Source organism: Scomber japonicus, chromosome 15, assembly GCF_027409825.1.
Source record: "Scomber japonicus isolate fScoJap1 chromosome 15, fScoJap1.pri, whole genome shotgun sequence".
In the NCBI taxonomy this organism is placed as follows: domain Eukaryota; kingdom Metazoa; phylum Chordata; class Actinopteri; order Scombriformes; family Scombridae; genus Scomber; species Scomber japonicus.
Window position 1 is genome coordinate 22,285,564 of NC_070592.1, and position 20,643 is coordinate 22,306,206.

Consider the following 20,643-nt stretch of genomic DNA (forward strand, 5'->3'; position numbering starts at 1 on the left):
ACATAACCTCTTCACCTTTAGCCAACATCTATCACAGGACTGCTCAGTGTTATTTCTCAGGAAACGTTTTTATCAGACTTCCAACTTAATAGCTTTTTTCTCCTGTCTGTCAAAGCTAATTTAGAGATTTCAGATTGTATTCCTGCAAAAAATATAATTTATAAATACACTGGTCCAAGGTGTGTATTTTTTTTTTTTCTTAGCTGCCATGATGCTGCGTCACCCAGGGGTTTCCCACCTGAGGGAGACTGGGATGACTGCACCTGATCCCCGCAAAGGAGGCTAGGAGCAAAGAGAAAAAGGAAAGCAGAACAAAAGAAGTGGAGGCAGATGTACTGAATGCTAGAAAAAGAAGAAACTAGCAGTGACCCATGCAGCTGTAGTGAGTCTACACTAAAGTTAAACTGCTAAATCCCAGCTGTTTGGAACGTACGTGTGGGGAAGCGACTGGAGCTGGAATGGTGTGGCTAACTCCTAACAGCGCTGTGAGAGGTGGGAGGAGAGGCTGGCCCTTCTACAGAGGGAGGGACTGACTGTTCAGAGAGCGTGATGGAGCTTCATTCACACTGCTAAACACACACACACACACACACACGCACACACACTCCGAAAGGCTGTTCACAGGCTGAGAGAAGACAGGGAGCTGAGGAGAGGAGACATGCACACTGAGTAAGTTATACACAGTTACGTCCTGTCTGATTATTTTATAGCTATGATTTTGCATTGCTTTGAGTTTTTGCAGCATGTAAAGGATGTGTGTGTGTGTTTGTGTGTGTGTGTGTGTGTGTGTGTCTGCTCATCTGCATTCTTTGAAAGTGTGTTTTTATAAAGTAGAAAGTACAACACATTCCACTGCTAGTTTTATTGAATCAGGCGTCTTTCTTTGCTCTAACCCACCCATACACACATCCAGTACAACACACTCACTTTTCTGCTGATGTGAACCACATGTCACACATGCATGCACACACACACATACACACACACATAAACACACACACACACACACACACACACACTCATACATAGACGCTGCAGAGGTCCAGCTCTCCTCCTTGGGGCTTCTCTTCTACATATACAAAAATGAGAGAATAGAAAAAGGGGAGAGTGGGGGCGGACAAATGACGAGAAAACTTTAGAAGAACAGTGTGGGAATGTTCTTGATACATTGTTAACAGTCGGGCTGGTAAATGTTCTCTTTTCATCCTCTGTTCTGCTTTAATTTTCACCATTTTTGCCCTTTTCATTTTGTTTCAGTTTGTCTTATTCCAAAATCCTTGTTCTAATTACTAATTAGCGTGCTCTTTTTCTTCATCTTATAATTGCTCTCTCATCTCTCCCCGCCCTCTCGCAGGCTTTTATTCTCAGCCTATTTTTCCATGTTGCCCTCTCTCTCTCTCTCTCTCTCTCTCTCTCTCTCTCTCTCTCTCTCTCTCTCTCTCTCTCTCTCACTCTCTCTCTCTCTCTCATCCTGCTGATCTCATTGTTGTCCCAGGTGGTGACAGACAGGAAAAACAGAGACGCTGAGCGAGGCCTAAGAGGGACAGAGGGGTTTGTCGAACCCTGGGAAGCAGGGTGGTTTCTGATTTTGTAACCCATTCCCAACAGAAGACAACACTGATTCGGGTGGAAGTAACGGGCCTTAGCTCCCAGGACCAACCTCCACGATGTCCCGGAGGAGGTCTACAGGTGATCTGGTGCCCAGGGACATCACTGAGATCTTAGCCCGGGAGGCGAGGGCTCAGCGTGGGCAGAAGAAGTCAGGAAGCTCCCTAGGACAGGCCTTCAGTTGGTTAAAGGGCAGCCGGAAGAAGAAGAGCATTGGTAATGGACTGAACCGAACTGGTACCGGTGTGACAGATGCCAAACTGGGACATCAGAACTATGACCCTGCAAAAGGTGAGTAGGTCATCTCTTTGTACTTCAGAGTAAGATTAGATGTGGCTTTTATATCAGCAAAAACTATTCAGGCAAATATAAAGAAATATAAAGACTAAAGACATGAGATAGCAGCAACATAGCTGCTAATGAGAGAAATTTAAAACAGCTAGAATCCATATTTTTCTATAATAACAATCTATCAAATGAGTGTATTGTCAGAGGCTGATTGATGAAGATGATTATCACCCCACTATGCAGCTCTCCTCAGTTTTATGGAACTCTAAAGCAAGTTTCAGCTCATTAGTTAGCTGGCTGGCTGCAACTTTACTGTTTTGGTTCACTCACACCACGCTCATTCATGTCATTTTTGGTCACAGCAGGCAGTTTTTGGTGTCTTTGAGCTCATTGTTTTGGTTTTGCGGTTTTGGTTTAGTCTCATCACTCTCATCAACATCATAGCTGGTGAACATTTTCAAGAATTTTAGCTTCAAAAGATTCAGATAGTTCTCTTAGGTTGGTGGAGATGTACACAGAGCGAGTGAATATTGGACTTATATTCATCAGGTGGCCAGAGACACAACTCCAAATCAATGCTAACTGCACAGACACAGTTGCACCCCCAGTGTTTGAAATCAACAGGAAAATAATGTACTATCAGTGATGGGGATGTATACATAAAAGTTGCATATAGATAAGAACAGCACATCCAGGTGATTTGCATCATGCCCCCACTTCTTTTGGGTGAAAACGAATTTGACTGGCAGTAAATGCTAATTCCAAGGTCTATGCCAGTTTAATAACATAAACAAAGAAAACCATATTGCTTTTTAGCCATTAGGAGCCTACATCCTATGGCCAGTCAGGCAAACAGTTATTTCAGTTAAAAGGTTAAAGAAACAGGCCTTGATGAGCATCAATGCTAACTCCAAAGCTAAAGTAACCACCAGATCTGAACAGCATGTTAGTTATCTGTAATTAAGCCACTGTAAGCCACTGTAATTAAGAATATAGCTCAATTTAACAGGGTTGAGATGCCAAAACACAAGTAACACAGAAGCTCTGGCAACTGGAAAGGAGACAATACGCTTCCTGCATCACGTCAGGTCACCACTTGGGCAAAGGGTTTAGATTACTATAATGATAATCATGACCTAAAATCACATCAGGGAACAGGCAGTTGAAACCGTTTTACTTGGTACCTATGCTTGAATGGATCATGGGAAAAGCCAGCTTGATGCCGGCAGTGATAGCAAGCTAGCTGGTAATGGCGTTGAATGTGGATTTCCTTTGCTTTTCAGTATGTTCTATGTACTGACCTTTCAATGCAGCATCAACATTGACTACTTCGACTTTTAACAATTGTTTTTTTTTACTTTAACATCATCATATAAGCTGTGATTAAGTGTTTGCCATGGAGATATCCCACAATTTACCATTTTCATCATCTCTGTGGATGGCCTGAAACCACAGATCTCTTCTTTTGTTGTCCTTTGGAATTGTATAGTTTTGTCCAGTTTGGCGCCAGTGTTCACTGAAAAGGGGGTGTGGTGGCTCTGATGACAGGGATGGGACATGTGCCTGCTCTCACATGTAGGAGTTCTGTCAGCATGTATATTCCTCATCGACGTACATGTGAGTTGAGCATCAGAGTTTTGAGGTCGTGCTGTGCTCGTTTGGCAGCCTGACTGTATAATCTTGTTTTGTGTTGTCTGTCATGATGGTAGACTGTACGGTCAACATGTTTCTGATTAAGAAAAGTGTTGACTTTTGGATTACGATGGAAAGTTAAGAGAGATATTGTTATCGTCAGGACATCAGTCTGTACATTTATAACCTCATCTGGTGACACGCACATACACACACGCACACGTAGACCGACACAGTGGTCTAATCCCTTTTTCTGTTTACTGATGCGTTTGCTTGGTCGGCAGCTCAGAGATTACCCACAGTCCCCACTTCCTGTTTTTGTTCAACCTCTAAAGCCATCTCTTTCTCTTCTGTCATTGAAGTGCGCGTACATGTGTGTGTGTGGGGGGGGGGCGTGTGCGTGTGTGTGCGTGTCATTGTAGTAACCATCCAACAACTCTTGGAAATCCAAATTCACTGTCTTTTCAGTTCTTTGGTTGGGTGCCTTTGTGGTTTTTGTGCTCGTTCCGCCTAAAAGGGACTTCCATGATCCCTTATTATGCCTTACATTGTGGTCTTGTAGGGTCTATGGGAACTATGAATACTGGATGGGTAACAGACAGTGACTCCATTTGAAACCAAAGATTAACTCGTAGTAGGGCTAATAATTCCCCAACAGGGGATATGGTCTAGGCTGATGTGTGGGAACCTTTTTTTGTTGTTGTTGTTTTGTGCCATTTCCATGGGATTTTCCTGATTTTAAAGACAGAGGAGAACCACTGTTAAGCATGTCCAAGAAGCAGATTGCAGATAGTCATGCACTCTCAACCAAGACAGAAATCGTTGCTTCAAAAGTGGCCTAGACATAAAGCGTTGTAAAGTTTTTGCTAATTCCTGCATTTCCTGCATTGTTTGGGTATTTTCCAGTAGATAGGCAACAGAAGCTGAGGAAGGATGTTTCATTTGAAAGAGGAAAAGGTGTGACATCAGAGAAGAGAAAGGTAGAAAGGGTGCCATCACCTGTTCTGTTGTGGATTCTACAATGGCCAATCATGTGAATAATTGTCTGAAACTTGTCCAAGTGAACCTGCTGTCAACAAACAGAGGACATCTGTAGTCTGAGTCCCACATTATTTGAACAAAAGGCACATTGATTCTGTTTGACAGAAAGATTTGTTCTTTTTTTCAATAACATGCTCATCGTGTTGCTTTCTGGCTCACCTGTGTGCGTGAGCTAATTGTTAAGTTTGGTCTGTCCTGTTTTCTTTGGCACTTTGTCTCATACAGAGAAGGTGAGAAACCTTTTTTCTCACCAGTAAATAATTGGTGTACTGTTTATCTTTTTATTGCTGAGGTTCATTCTTCTTGAACTTGCTGGGTGACTTCACCAACCTGACAAAGACAAAGACATTAGTTTGTGCAAGCATGACACAAACACATGCACACAAACACATACACACACATTTTCAATATAGCTTTAAAAGATACTGTACATCCATTATATTGTTATTGCATTACTATTATTAACATGTGTGCATTTGTGTGTGTAAGGTATCACACAAGCCACTTTATGTTATTACCCATTTAAAAAGCAAAAGAATCAATTTCTTATGTAGTGTCATATTACATCTCTAATACATTATGTATAAAAAATAAGTCACTTATATACTATTTCATTTCATTGAAGAACTGAACAAGAGCTTATTTCAGCTGCTGTCACCTCTTTCACCAAAATGATATGATATGAAATGGAAACAAGTGGAATTAACTCCACTTACTGACATAAGCTTTGTCTGAAATCACACTATATTTAGTTTCCACCATTAGATCTAAATGTCTAGATTATCAGTGTAAAATGTCTGTTGTGTGTGTAAAAATTATCCAAAAGACTGCAAATGGTCCCATAAATCATTTCTATATATTCTAGATTAGTGATAGCCAAATTTAAGTGTATTTGTTGTATTGGACATTTGACACATAGGAACAATCTTGTTAAGACCATCTGTCCACCCATCATAGATAACAATAAATGGAAAGTGAATCCCTCCTGTTTTCATCTGTATGTATTCACCCTGATGGTTTACATCCATGCAGCTCTCAGTGTAATCTGTCTTTGTTGGTAGATTTACATTGGCTGTATCATCCATGCATGACTGGCTCAGATCTGCTGGTTTTTGATCCAGAGCTCTGCAGTCCATCTCTGTCTGCCGGCTATAATTTACAGAGATTCCTCTTCTATAAAAAAAAAAAAACATTCTTTGATGTGCTGAATTCCTGAGAGCCTTGTATCAGAGCGGCGTGTCAGTGTGTGCGTTAGGGTTTGTTAGCGTGCATGTGCGCGTGCTTGGCAGCCTGGTTGCTGGATTGGGCCTAGAGTTATGCGATGGAGAGGAGAGATTACAACAAATCACAAAGCCCCATTCAGCCTTGAGAGGACTCTCAGGGAACACTCTCTCAATGCTTTTTTAATTAGAGCAACCTCTCAGCACACACACACACACACACACAGACACACACAGACACACACAAACACATATCTGTCTTTCTCTCTCAGGTTTTTTGCAGTTTCTACCCATTACTTTATATTACTGTTTTTGATTTGCTTGTCAGATTGCTTCACAGCCTCTCTTCTGCACCGCTGTTGATCTTCACTGCTTATTATTGTGTAACCAGTGTGCGCGGACGTTTGCAGCGCCGTGTGTGAGGTTGTGCGACCGAGTGCAACCCTGTATCAGAGGGTATCTCTGTGTTTGTGTGTCAGAGGCATATTGCTAGGCTTAGGGCGGCTCCAACCCAGCGCCAGCACTCATTACATCACCTCCAAACACACACACACACACACACACAAGAACGCACAGAGCCCCACGCAACTACCTGCTTTGTCCAACGCAGCCCATCTTCAGCTGCTGGCTGTTTGAGCGGTGAGGTCATTCTGCACAATCCCTGGGATTCCACGTGTGTGTCCGCCCATGTGTGTAGTCATTGTTTGTCTACATGTGTGAAACCGTGTGTGTGTGTATGTGAGAGAATTTTTTATTCTGTCACAAACACAGGCCTTGTTAATCTGTTTGTAATTAAACCCAATCTCTGCTTGATTGTTTTCTTTATCAGGGTGTTTGAAACTGTGTGTGTGTGTGTGTGTGTGTGTGTGTGTGTGTGTGTGTGTGTGTGTGTGTGTGTGTGTGTGTGTGTGTGTGTGTGTGTGTGTGTGTGTGTGTGTGTGTGACTGCCACATCACAAAACACTCAGGGTGTGTAGTTTCACAAACTATAATGCAGATTACAGACCTAGCAGAGTAATTGAAGAGCAAACATCTCATTACATGGAGAACATTGCCTTAGCTCTATTACAGGCTACAACTCAGGTCTGCTTTAATACAGTTTGACAGGCCGGAGGGAGTGGAGGGCAGAGAAAGGCGTGCGGCACAGAGGAAGGAGTGTGAAAGTTTAATGCAGCAGCACAATGTCCCCCTGCAAACATCTTTCACCGCTCACTCACACACACACACACAGTCTTTGATGAGAGATGTAATTTTACCTGGGTAAGCAGATACACCTCCAAACCTCATTCATCACTGCAGACCTAAAGCTACAGCAGTGAGGTAAACGTCTCCCAGGCAACGGCATTGTTAGGCGTGCAGTACTGTGGCAGCAATAGTGTAGGGGCAGCAATAGGGTCTGACTATGATGTCGGAGAGACACATTAATCGTCTTTTCGGGGTCACATTTAATGCGAGGACGTGCAGTAGCTATAGCGGGATGCAGAGAAGCATAGCAGAGGAAAGAAAAGGGGATGCAGATAACATTAAAGGAATGGCAGAGTATAGCAAGAATTGAGGTCACAACTCTCCCACTCCCCGCTAATGACAACTCTGTTAATCAAGTTTAATTTCACATTGTACACTCTTCAGAAAATTACTGTGTCCTTATCATCACTTATGATAATGTGTTTTTGAATCTATTCTGTAGCTAATAACATATCTTTTAATAGATTTTATATGGTTATATTAGGGTCATGCACACATACTCTTTATGCACATTGCAGTACTGCAGACATATACATATGTAGGAAGGGGTTACTAAAATGAGGTATTTGTTTATGGAATAAGAGCTAATGGCTTGTTTTATAGGACATGGGGTGTGTTTGATGTGGTGGGGAAGCAGCTGGAAGACATCAGCGTGGGACTAAGGGAGTGGGAGTCTGATACACAAGGATATACAACTGATTTACCCTCAAGACTTTGTGTGCATGTGTGTTTCTCTTTGTGTGCGTGTGTGTGGCTCCTGTTATGTAACCTGTAGTAATGGATACACCTGTTGAACACTGTCTACTTGAACACTACCTGATCCAGCTGCCTACTCTCTCTTTCTAGTTTTTTTTCCCCCTTTGCAAAGAGAAGAATAGACCAGATGATGACAGAGCAGCTGAGGAATTCAGGAAGTCTTGAGCAAAGTGATATTTAGAGCCATATATGTTGATGTTTTGAGCTGGGTAAAACATTTGGAACACTGACCAATGTCACTTAATCTCTTGTTTGCCTCTGATTTAAGTTGAAATGCTACACTGTGATTGATCATCACAGTTTTAAAGTCGCGTATCTATACTTAGCAGATTATTCACCAGAACTATTCTGCAATTTCATCCACATGCCATCACTGAAAGGAAATTCTAGTAAGAGCAGCACTGAGACTTGCCGTTGTCACCACCTACAAACAAAGATTGTAATAGCTGTTTCAGTTAAATATTTGCCCCATCTGCAGGAAATGAGTGTTATAGCTAGTTATAGCATTGATGTATTTAGTTTTTTTGTCGTAGTCATTTATAGTAACTTTTACTTATTATATATAAATGAACTTCTGTTACATTCAAACCCTTGCCAAATGAGTTCACACAATGCTGATTAAGCTGATCACCTCCAGATAAATATCTCTGTATTTGACAGTATAACAGTTTTTAATCTGGTGTCAGGTTTGACTTTCCCACGCTGGTCTGATGAATGCACACCTCTGCCGGCAAAGTTGGCTAACTTCTGGTTATCTCTCTGCTAACTTGAAGAGGGGCAAAATAATTGAATCGGTTCCTCTAGACTTTCCAAATGTTATCAGACCAAACAGATCAAATTCTGTAAGTGAAACGAATCATTTTGTTAGAGTTGTGTGAAGCTCAAAACAACTAAGCCACTGTTTTACAGCCGCAAAGGTGGCTACGTAGTAGACTATGGTAGAGCCTATGATAAATTTGTAATTACTCTCACTGCCAGAAAGCACGTAACAAAAGGCCCGCACTTTTAGTTTAGAGTCTTAGATGAGAAGATTGATACCACTCTTGTCTTTGTGCTGTAAACATAAGGTAGTAGCCTGCAGATGGTTAGCTTAGCTTAGCATAAAGAAACAGTTAGCCTAGCTCTGTCTACTAGCATCTCTAAAGCTCACTAATTAATGAAATAAAATTTGGACCAAGTGGGCAGAGAACACATTCAAGGAAGTGTGTAGTTTTCCCCGAATTCAGTAGAAATTACACTGCAGTCAACATACACATTAGGAGAGAAAGACATTTGTAAAAACTGCATTTGTAACATTCATTGCCAAGTAATGACAGCCTGTAGTTTACGCAGATTAGCATGTCAACATGTGGTGGTAAAATGCTGCTGCTGTTTCTTTGCTCTCTGATGGGCCGATGCAGGTTGAACTGGAAGTGCAGGGTCATATTTTAAATTGCTTGTGAAGTAGCTTTGCAACTGGATGATATTGGCTTGACCCAGTTTTGCTTTACATTAATGCTACTGTGTCTTATGTGGGGGGGTTTTGTGATAGCATTACCTTGCCACAAGATGGGAGTGCTGGGCTGATGTGGGCTGATTTATTGGATGTGGAGATAGAGCTGTAAAGACTTCTACCAAGAAGAATAGATCAAGGTCATATTGGCCAATCTACAATGACTGCTAGGCTTCTTCTTTCTTTTTCTTATTAATTCAGACCACTGTCAGCAATTTCTCAAGTCTTGAGTACACACACACGCACACTGTGATACACACAAAAACATTCAGAAAGGTAAATTCACTCATTCTATCTCACTGCCCTGGCAATGGTCACCCTGACAACCACTTCCCCTGACGACTACTCCCTGACAACAGCATTCCTCCACACAAATGTCCTTTAATGTACACGTACATGCATCACACACGGTCTCACTTTGCTCTCCTTTGAGTTCCCTGCAGCTGTCAAAACCCAAAATCTCTCTTGACAATGACACAACCTTTGATCACGCTCATATTTAAATGTATCTAGGGCATGTTTGGCATGTTGTATTGCAGCTCATAGGTGAAGGCAGGGTACAGAGCGCTCACACACACACACAGAGACACACGCTAAGTGCACTCTCATTGCTGTATGACAGATGAGATAGTGAGCTCGGAGTACTCTTACCAGCACAAATGTACTGGGTGTGGTTGTGGTGGGGTTGCATTAAGAGGCAACATTTCTCTCTGAGCATTTTATTGCAGATCCTTTTACACCCTGCAATGAGGAGCTTGAGTGATGTCATACGCTGACATCTCCTGCTTTCTCTCATACATATACAGTTATACAAATACAGCACACTGTGAGTGTTTATATTCATATTTGGGAAATCCTAGTGACTCCTGAAGCTCTTTAGGCACCAAATTGATTCCTCCTCCTGAAAAAATGAGGGATTATAAATTCTTAAGCAGTCCAACAGCTTCTCCCCTTACCCCCCCCCCCCCCCCCCCCCCCCCCTGTAAATCTGCTTTTTATTGGTGGCTTTTTTATCTTCCAGCACTCCTCCACACATAAGATGGAAGGAGCAGGAGAAAACGTGATCAGGGTGACTTATGACGAGAAGTGTGTGAGGTTTAATTTCCTTGCTCTTCATCATCGCCCTCTCTCTTCCCCTTTCCCCTCCCGCTTTCTACCATTTTGCTCCTATGAGGAACCTCAGTTTCACGTGATGCGAGCAGCGTGCTTCATGCTGATATTGTTAATGTCATTTCTCTTCTTCCACGTCTCTCTCTCTCTGTGACCTCGTTCTGGAGGAGTTGTATTGATCTGCAGGCTCTGGGAGCAGCGTCGCATGCATCAAGTTGATGGCAAAGGTCTTCACATCATCAATGTGGGACAGACCCTGATTAGCCACAGCAACATTGCTAAGTTAACATGGTACACACAGACACTATTATGCTGCATGCAAACCACCTTAAAGAGAGTACACATCTGGATGCACTGGACCACTAAACATCCAGCTGGTGGGCGGTGCTGTTTCCTCAATGGTCATGATGGAGCGCTTTCTTCTATCCAAATAAAAGACGTTGCTCACCATGGAAAAGCTGCAGCTGAATGGATAAACATACTGTGAGTTGGGTGCTGCTTGGTTTTGGGTCGTTCATTTTCAAGCAGGAAAAAGGCAGTCCGGTTAAAAACCTTCACTTCTTACAGCTAAATAGTAACTAAAATATGTTTCTGAAAACATTTGTGGTGAGAAATAGGCAATACAGTGTATATATATTATCACAATTGATCAGCACTACCTAGTTTGACAGATTGATATGAGTACTGTGAGCCAAGAGTGTTGTGCTAGCCAGATTCATTTGCATAAAGTTTAGGTTGAGGCGTGTTTATGCAAATACAGATACAACCAATGGTCCGTCAACTTGCAGTGCCATACCCATCATGCACCGTGCAAACAAATTTCCTGCTTTCAATAGAAAATGAATTGAATCTGTTGACTTGACTTACGTCATCACATCCAGTCTGTGCGCCTCTTTAGATACTTCAGCAGGGATTGTAGGAGATGGGAGGAGGTGGAGGGGAAGCAGAACATTAGCAATGAGGAAGATGAGAAGTTACAGTAAAGACTTGAGGAGTCAGTGTCTTTTGCTTGTTGGCTCGCATCACCGTGCTCTGGTTACTGTAAGAAATGCTGCCTCTCTGGAACTCCTCATCATTTCTGTTTCTGTAACTCACCCATCTGGATCAGCATCTGTATTTCCTCTAAGCATAGCAGGAATGTTCTCATCTCAATACAAGCTTTGATCTCTGTGACCAGTTGACTGGCACGTACTTTGCTCTTTCTGCTTTTTATGTGGGTTGGCATGTGCATGTGTATGTTACAATGTGTGTGTGTGTGTGTGTGTATTTTGTGAGGAATTTCAAAAGGTGCCAGAGGGAGGAGCTGCACCGGTGAAGATCAACTGAATTATTGAGCATCTAGTTTGCCTTTATCTTAGCGTTTATTCCCTTTTTGTTAGTCATTTTGAGCCAGTAGTGTGTGTGTATGTGTGTGTGTGTGTGTGTGTATCTGCGTTTCCTCTATCACCATTGTGTTAACAGGATCTGTCAGCTATGCTCATAAAGCTTTACATTAATGACAACTGTTCACCCCTCTCTAAAGAGGGAATTAGGAGAGCTACACAGCTGAAGTGTGTTCATTATCCCACTAGAGAAAGGTGTGTGAATCATTTAATCGGCTATATGATGGAGATAAGTGTGTGTGTTTGTCTGTGTGTGTGTGTGTGTGTGCGTGCGTGCGTGCATGTGAGTGTATATCCGTGCATTTGTGTTGTCCCTCCACTCCAGCACTGAAATTTCTCAGCTGTGTGAATGCTCAGCTTTGGGAGCACAGCGATCACAGAAGCAGAGAGTGGGAGGGGCACTTGCGCACACACGCAGTCCTTCCACACATGCATGCATACACACACTTTGTAGTGAGCTTGTCAGTGTGTTGGATGCTGCCGTTGCTTCTGTGGAAATGGAAGTGTGTCAGCTCGGAGAACAGGACTGATTTGAGTGTTGTGCTTTTTTCTTCTGGATCTGTTTGTGCGCTAGTCTCAGAGCTGGAGTGTGTTTGTCTTATAGGAATGGTGTCAGTAGGTCTTTAGCACACATACTGCGGTGTGTGTGTGTGTGTGTGTGTGTGTGTCAGCAGGAATGATTTGACCACAAGGATACAGGAGCGCGTTATTGGCTTCGACTCAGCTCTTGAGAGAAGGAATATAGATGTGATGTTACAAGACAACGAGATGGTAGACCCTCTTTAGGGGCTTAAGGACTGCCCCAAAATGGGGAATAGCATCCAGAAGAAGAAGAAGGTCCAGACAGACTGCAACTTCTCAGCACCTCCATCACCATCCCTAACTCCCAGCCGGGAAAAACCGAAAGGCTTCTGGCTGTTTGGACGTCCGGACAAGCCGAAAACAGGTAAGAGAAGAGCAGAATACCAAGATGTGAGTCGTCATCACTGTTCATTTACAGTCCTGTGTTTGAAAGACTGACAACTGGCAAAGGAGTGCTTCATTAGTAAAATCTGACTTGTTTTTAATGTTGCAAAAGGGCTGAAACTGTGTGTTTTTGCGTGGTCATGTGCGTGTGAATTAGCTCCTACAGTAAGCTTTTTAGGTGCAAGGTGACCATATTCCCATGCTGACTTCACCTTAGTCAGCTTCAAGCCTTCCTGCTTATTGCACAAGTGTGCAGAAAAGGTTGTGTGTATGTGGGCAAGAGTTGATGAATAGGTTAACAGATGGCTTTAGATTTAAGTTTAAATACACAATTTTTTGCTGTTTTCCACACCACTGCCACTGCATGTGTGTGGGTGTGATCTTGGGGTTACGGAAGTTTGTTATTTTATGCTTCTGTGACTTGTTATTGCCGGACCACTATACCTGCAGTGGAAAACTGAGCTTAGTCTGTCCCACGCTGATCATTGTCCTTGTTAACAGTCCCTGAAGCAAGAAAATGTACCAGACAAACAGGTTTTACACGAGCTCACACTGACACAGGCAGATTGTCAGATAATGCTCGGCCTCTGAGATTTGTCTCTCACAAGGTTTTCACTGTGGATAATTTCTGTTTCTCAAGTGTTTACTGTTTTCTGTCCTCATCCGGGAGAATTTTTTATTCAACTTTTTGTTAATGTTTATCCCATCTTTCTTCTACTAGCCCGTATACAAAACCAACTTTAGATTTTTTAAAAAGTACTCATCACACCCAAATTTGACCCATATCTAACTTTCTTTTTCTCTTTCACTTTTGCTGTTGTTTGACTTGTTTTGGCAAGATGGTCATCAGTGTCAAGTTTTGTAGATTCTAACCTTTATTTTAATAGAAATTTATGACTGCATTTTTAACATGTAACAGGTTTGACAGGATTTCCAAGTAAAAGCTGTTAAAAAAGTGAGTTGCCACCCCAGTAATGACAGCCTGTTCACTCCTATATACAACCCATATTCCTCTATAAACCCATAAGAAATCTCTAAGGCTGAACTGAATCTGATGAATGTAAGCCTACACATGGTTTCATTTTGTCTTCCATCATCTTACTGGCTTGGAATCTTTTTTAATACTTCAGGCAAACAATAATGTACCAAATCTAAAAGGTTGAGAGTCAGCATGGCAATTATTTACTCTTGTTTTTACATCTAAAGAGTTGTACCTGCAAGATCTTTGCAGCAGCTTCGTTAGACAGCTGTCACGGTTATGTGGCCATTAGTTGGTTAGTTGATGCATTTAGACTCTTACCCAATGCATTTATCTGCTTGGGTTATTAGGCAGCATGAAATATGAGCAACATTAGCCGGAACCAAACAACAATAACAGTCAGGCCAAGACTCGTCAATTCTCAAAAGACTTCCATTCTTTTTGGTGTGTTCTCTGTTTGCAGTCAGAAGATTTATTTTTATTTATTTGACAGGGATTATGCTCATTAATCAAAAGAAAAAAAACAACTGTAAATGACCCAGAGTTTCATACTGAAGTCCAGATTTTGAGACATTTCATTTTGGTCCGGGTGGATCAATTCAGCCATCCAGAGCCTCTATCTGGACATGTGATATGTCTCTGTCATTGGACCCAGATGCTTCTGGTTTCCAAGGTAACAGCTGACCCTGCTGAACCCAGTTTGTTAATGGTCCGGAGGTATGCATCCAGCCACCAAGCTAAAACAAGACAGGGCAGTTTTAAGGAAGCCTCTCTCATCAAAACATCAACGTGGTGTGAGTGTGTGTGTACAGAAGTGATGGGCTGCTCTCGTACTAAGTAACAATTGTGTGCCCGAACACATCTTGGTCTCATTTTCTCTCAGGGTGGCCGATGTCTGTGTGGGCGGGTGTGTGATTGTCGTCTTCTGTTCTCCTGCGTTCACCGCCTCATTCATGGGCAGTTTATTCAGAAAGTTGGGGTGTGAATGCATTCCAACATTCCAGACGATTTCCTTACGCATGGGCACCCATCCAGCACGCAAACACCCAACTTCTCAGAATATGTTGAAATGAGGCTCAATTCCTGTTTTTTTGAGGTGATTGCAACTGCTTCTTGCTTTCCTGAAAATAAACCATGATTGAGCAAGAGAAAGAGGGAAAGAGAGCATTGTATAACTCTTTGCACACATGTTTATTTGCAGCCATGTTGATGCAATATTCCTGAAAGTTGTTTGCTTTATTTATATGCCAGTAAACCATATCTAATGGATTACAGCTACAGTAAAGGCAGCAACCGTGTAGTATATGGTGTCTCAGTGCTGCAGTAACACAGTTTTTCAGTGTAGCAGGATGATGAAACATGCAGGAGATGAACTCAGTGGCTACTGTAGATCCTCACTGTGTGCTCCCGAAATATGTGTCATCTCTGTGGTTTTGGCCATTTTCCAAACCAGAAACCCTACCTTGTGCCCTTCACAATACCTGACAGGTTGTTTATGTCGCCGACTGGATGTCACACATTGAGCGTCTGGCTATTTTTGTGTTTTTGGTCAAGGTCAACCATGGGTTTTTTTCCCTTTACCATTTGCTTCCCATTGGCTTCTGCCATTCCCTGAATCACTGATCACATCACTCTACAGGAGGATGTATGAATGTGACAGCAGCAAGACTTCTCAGCCCTGGGTCCTCCAAGCTGCACTAATCAATATGTCTATATTAAGAATGGATCAAATGGATCACTTGAAAGAGGAGAATGAAGAATTATCACCTGACTCTGCAGCTTTCTCAGTCCTATGAGCACTTTGATCTCTTTTGGATCATTGTTTTGTTTTTTTGGGCCAGTAAACTGTTCTCAACCTTGTTTTCAAGGTTACCTCTTGAACTTGAACATAGTGTATTAAGCAACTGAAGATCCAGATATTTCCCTCAGTAGTTAATGGACACCAAAAAATAGAGCTAAAGAAGAGTTAATATTGGACTTATGTATGTCAGGAGGCCAAAAACATGATTCCCAATGAATTTCTAAGCTCAATGTTGCTCCAAGTCTGTTACATGTGAGAATAGGCAACTGTTGGCTAACTTCTATACTAGCTCTGTAGGTGATTAGAGGTGCAACAATTAACCATTTTGATAATCGATTCATTGTTTCAGTCCTTTTTCAGGCAACAATGCTGGTTCTAGATTCTGAATTATGAGCATTTGCTTCTTGTTTTTATCTTATATGATAGTAAACTAAATCTTTTTTGGTTTTTGGACTGTTGGGCCACCCAAAACAAGCTATTTACTTTGGGCTCGTCTGGCTCCTCTTGACGTTTCATACAACTAATTGATCAAATGAATCAAGATAGATGAATCGCTAAGGAGCCCTACTGATAGCAGCCCTAAAGGTGATAATGTGTCAGTGTTGTGTTTACAGCTTCAATCACTTAATGTAACTTTAAACTCAAATGCTATAAAACAGCTGGTGCTAATATTACAACCAACACTTCCATAGATTAAGGGACATACAGTACTCTAAAGGACACATTATATACATGTAGTCAAAGCTGAGCTGAATTATCTTACATAGTTATTTTTTCAAAGATTGTTTTACTTTAAAGAGAGAAAATTCTATAATTTGGTGACAATAAAAATGAAAATAGACACATCACAACTTTTTGACTTGAGCTTGAACACAAACAGTTTTTCTCTGTGGTGTGTACAGCTCAGATGTTGCCAGCTGAGCTCCACGACCACAAAGATGCCTATTCATCCATTACTAAGACAGTGGCTACAGTGGGCAAGATTAGCTCACTATGAACTCACTTTACTGCATCCACAGGTGGTCACTGACGCAGAGGGAGCCGGGCAAATACACACAAACTACACACACACACACACACACATGCTGTCTCTGCTCTGTCATCCTTTCATTCTTGAGCCCTTTTGAAGTTTTATAAAATCATATGATGCAGCTGATGGGTCTCCAGATGTTTCATATTACCTTCTCATAACTGTCCACTGTGCGGGGTGAACCTTCAGCTGGCTTTCATCACCAGATAGACCGGCATAGTAATTCTCAGCATTAAGATGAGATGTCAAATGATCCATTTTATTAACTGGTAAACCCGAAATATCAGGGCATATCTTGAAAATCTAACTCCTCTTCTGGCTTTTCCCTTCATCTCCCTCCTCCATCCTCTTTTCTGTTCCCTCTTCTTTATGCTGCTATCTCCTTGACATTGCTGGGTAGTGATTCATCTTCTAGCATTTCAAAGGGAAGATATTTGCATGAAGATGTACACTGACTGTGAAAAAAATGATGACTTAAGCTACAACGAAGGAACAAGAGGTGAAAGAAAGTGAAAACCGGTGACAGAATTTGGGAGGGAGAAAGGAAAGAAGGTGACTGCAGTCTAGAGAATATAATGGAAAGAGAAGAAGAGAGTAACATGTTGTACGCGGCTGTGTATAATTCGAGAACAAGGCTGCCAGCAGATTTCCTTCCTGCCATTTTTATTATACACTGTCTTATGGGGGTGTGATATTCCATTTTCTCATTATCCTGCCGGGTAAGGCTTCCCTAAGCCTTTTGATTTCTGTAAGCAGGGCTAAGACGCTCTCTTCTTGGTCCTTCTTTGAAGATCCCATTTACTGGTTGCCACTGTCAAAGTCATGGACTCCCTGCAGATAGCTTAGCAAACACACAGTTGGATAAAGAAGAGATGACTTTTCGTCTTCTGCGATCTCTTCTTCTTATGCCTCGCCCCATTTCGTCATCCAGCCCTCATCTTTTATGCTTTGTTGCTGTCTCTATCTGCACATCTCACTGCAGCAAGTGATACATGTACACACCGGGATATCTTTAAAGTATACATATAAAACCTGCATTCCACTTCTTTCAAATTCATTTGCGCTCTCTTTGAAGCTGCATTTCTTACCACGAGGAGCAACACAATGGAAAGAATGAGGGAGTTATTCTTAGATGAACCTACACCGTCTTACTTTCCTTCTCCTCTCTCTCCCTTTCTTTTCTTCCTGCATCTTCCTAGTTTCTGTTTTGTCCATGCTCTTGACTAAGTACAGAGCACCCAGATTTTTAAAGCCAGTAAAACATCCATGTCATTCATCACCGCTCTCCTCTTTCTTGTGGTTCTCACGGGGCAGCACTGCCTGTTTTTAATTGCCATCGTCAATTTCTCACCTGTTAAATCATGTGCTGGCATGTTGCACCAAAGTGTCGCCACAGTGTTCTTCGGACACGAAGGGAGATCAGTATCGTCTTCCCCTATCCTGTCCTCTCATGCCCTGTAGCAAAAAGGAAAGAAACTTTTGTTTTCTGCCACTAAATGAAAGGATATTTTTGGCAGTATGCAATTGTGGTTAGTCCACATATTCTGGCCTTAAATGTAGCATGGGATTTTTTTGTTCTAGCCTTTGGATGGCATCTCTAGAACACTTTTAAGTACAGCGAATTCCTTCTAAATGATCCATAACCCAATCGCAAGTTTCATGCATGCAAAAAGAAACTTGTAAATTTGTATGTGGAGTATTTTTGAGAGATTGCTATTTAATGAATTGATCCACATTTAAAGGGTACGTATTTTAATCTTTGGCTCTAATTATCTTTGCATGATTTAAAGTTCAAAACTCCTTATTTAACTTGTATTGACTCTTTAGTCAGCCCCTTAGTTCTACCTCTGTTTGAATAAAGGCGTGTTAGTTCTTCAGGTCCCCCATCCCATGGAGTCCACTCTGTACTGATACAGTAGGAAGATTTCACTACTTTTTCTCATTGTTTACCAGAAAAGTCAGCTTCTCAAATCTTACATGTTTGAGCCAAAATCCGATCTGAAATATGGGAGTGGACAACACGACCCATATTAAAACCTTAGCAACAACCATAGCAACCAGCTTTTTATGGGCTGACGCTGGCTTGTTATCAAGATAGAAACTATAGAAAATATGACAGACTATTTTAGCATCTTTCAGCTCATTCTTTTGGTTTTACAGCCTGTAACTTTAATGTTTTACTTCTCACCAATATTGTGCCAGTCATATTCCATCTAACCCACTGTACGCTACCAGCCCAGTTAGTGACTAGCTAAACTTGCATTTGCCAAAGAGCCAGAAACACATCATCAACATCTACTCACTTGGGGAATTAACATTTTTGCCATTTATGTAAAGTGTGAGTATTTTTTCACAGTTTCGTTTTCGTATATGTAGATAAGGCAGGAAAAGCAAAGACAGTATTTTCAATGGTTACAGTAGTATATTAGAATTCATGTTTGGAGTACTGTACACCATACAGCACTGGATTAGACCAAGTAGAAGCTGTGCTGCTGCTCATGTCCTGTAGCTTCAGTGTGGGTCTGTCTTCAGTATAAAAGGACTCATTGTTTAGACTGCTCTGTAACGGGGCTCAGTCAAGCAGCTTCCTGCATTGGCACCTAAATTGAATTATAGTATCAGACCATACTGTTAACAGCACACACACATACACACACACACACACACAGACCTGCATGTGACCTTGCCAGTCAAAGGTCATTATTTCAACTTTGGACATGGCTTTTATTTGATCTTTATCATTTTAAATGAGAAGAAAATCGTGTTTTATTACTGACGTTAGACTTCACTTTCGCATATAACTGTGTCCAATCTGTAATTTGAAACTTGTGATGTGGTAGCTAAGCATGTACTGCCCAGCTGATGGAGAAGAAAGTGAAGTTAAACTGAAAGCAATATCAAAAGATTAAACTCGACACTTAAATTAAGTTATTCATCAATCAGAAGGGCTTTTACTGCTTATTTAGAGCTTCTCCTGACGCTGATAAAACCAAATCTGGTTTGGTAAGTTTTTGATGTTCTGTAACAAAATTTGACCATTACTACACTCCAAAATACTTGCAATGATTATTATATTTTTTATAAAGCTCCTATTTGGTTATTACCCAAAAATGCGTCAGAATCAACATTTTAGACCTTCATTGGACACTAAAAGTTTCCCTTAAATGCACAATAGAAGCATGAAATTCACTGCAGTGCATAGGCAGGGTGAGGCATGTTCAAGTGCAGCTTTTACAGACTCACACTTGAAGTTGAATTAAATGTTCCTCCCGCAACACCCTGGAAATATTGATCTAATTAGGCATTGGAAATAACAGTAACAGTAAAATACACTCATCAGTTGTGGTGAAATAGGAACTACTGTATGGGCTCAAATAGGGGTCAGTAAGATGGTGACCTTTAAAAATGACATTCAGGTTGTTTATCATCCATTGTAAACAGGTGAAAAAACTGAAAAAGATGAGAACGTTGATCAAGTTTATGCATACATAATTTAAGCTACAAGTATGAATTTTATCTTTACAGCTAACAGCTGTTACTTCATGTGTAGCTTCACTGTCAAACACAATGTGGCAAATTACTGCTGAGTTACTGAGTTTTCTGCTTTGAATCTGTGCGCAGATGTCCACAAAAGCAATACTCTGAGCCTTTGTGTAACCTCAACCCACACTGATGTAATTTGTGTAATTTTATTCAGACGTCTTCAGATTTCAAAACTACAAATCCTTTCTGTTCATTCACAGATTTTCATATTTTTCTAAACAACATTTAAAAAGCCCCAGATTTTATTAACCCTTATTTGAGCCTGTACAGAACCTCCTTTATGTGAGAGATAACACTTGATGTTAAACTAGTTTTGTTTTGTCTGTCTTGAATTTTTTCTATTTACCTATTTCCTTAAATGGAAAGTAGATACTAGTTAAATCTGCTCTCTACTATTATTTGCCATTATAGTTTATATATATTTTCATTCCATGTGACACTTTGACGGATTTTGCCAGCCAAACACTAGCTGTCACTAACCACAAAAATGATTATGTCATGCTATTACCAGTTATGTCATCTTACTGGTGTCAGGAGACCCAATATTGATG

The 20,643-nt window shown here is 41.3% G+C and overlaps 1 protein-coding gene across 1 annotated transcript in view; it reads left to right on the forward strand.

Moving 5' to 3' along the window:
• The first annotated feature begins 647 nt into the window (after positions 1–647).
• kiaa1522 (KIAA1522 ortholog) overlaps positions 648–20,643 on the forward strand; it is a 37,731-nt gene continuing 17,735 nt past the window's right edge. Inside the window, exons 1-2 of the mRNA XM_053335025.1 lie at positions 648–669; positions 1,496–1,899. Of these exons, the coding sequence (XP_053191000.1) occupies positions 1,668–1,899 (232 nt within the window). The 5' untranslated portion in view covers positions 648–669; positions 1,496–1,667. The remainder of the gene's footprint in view (positions 670–1,495; positions 1,900–20,643) is intronic.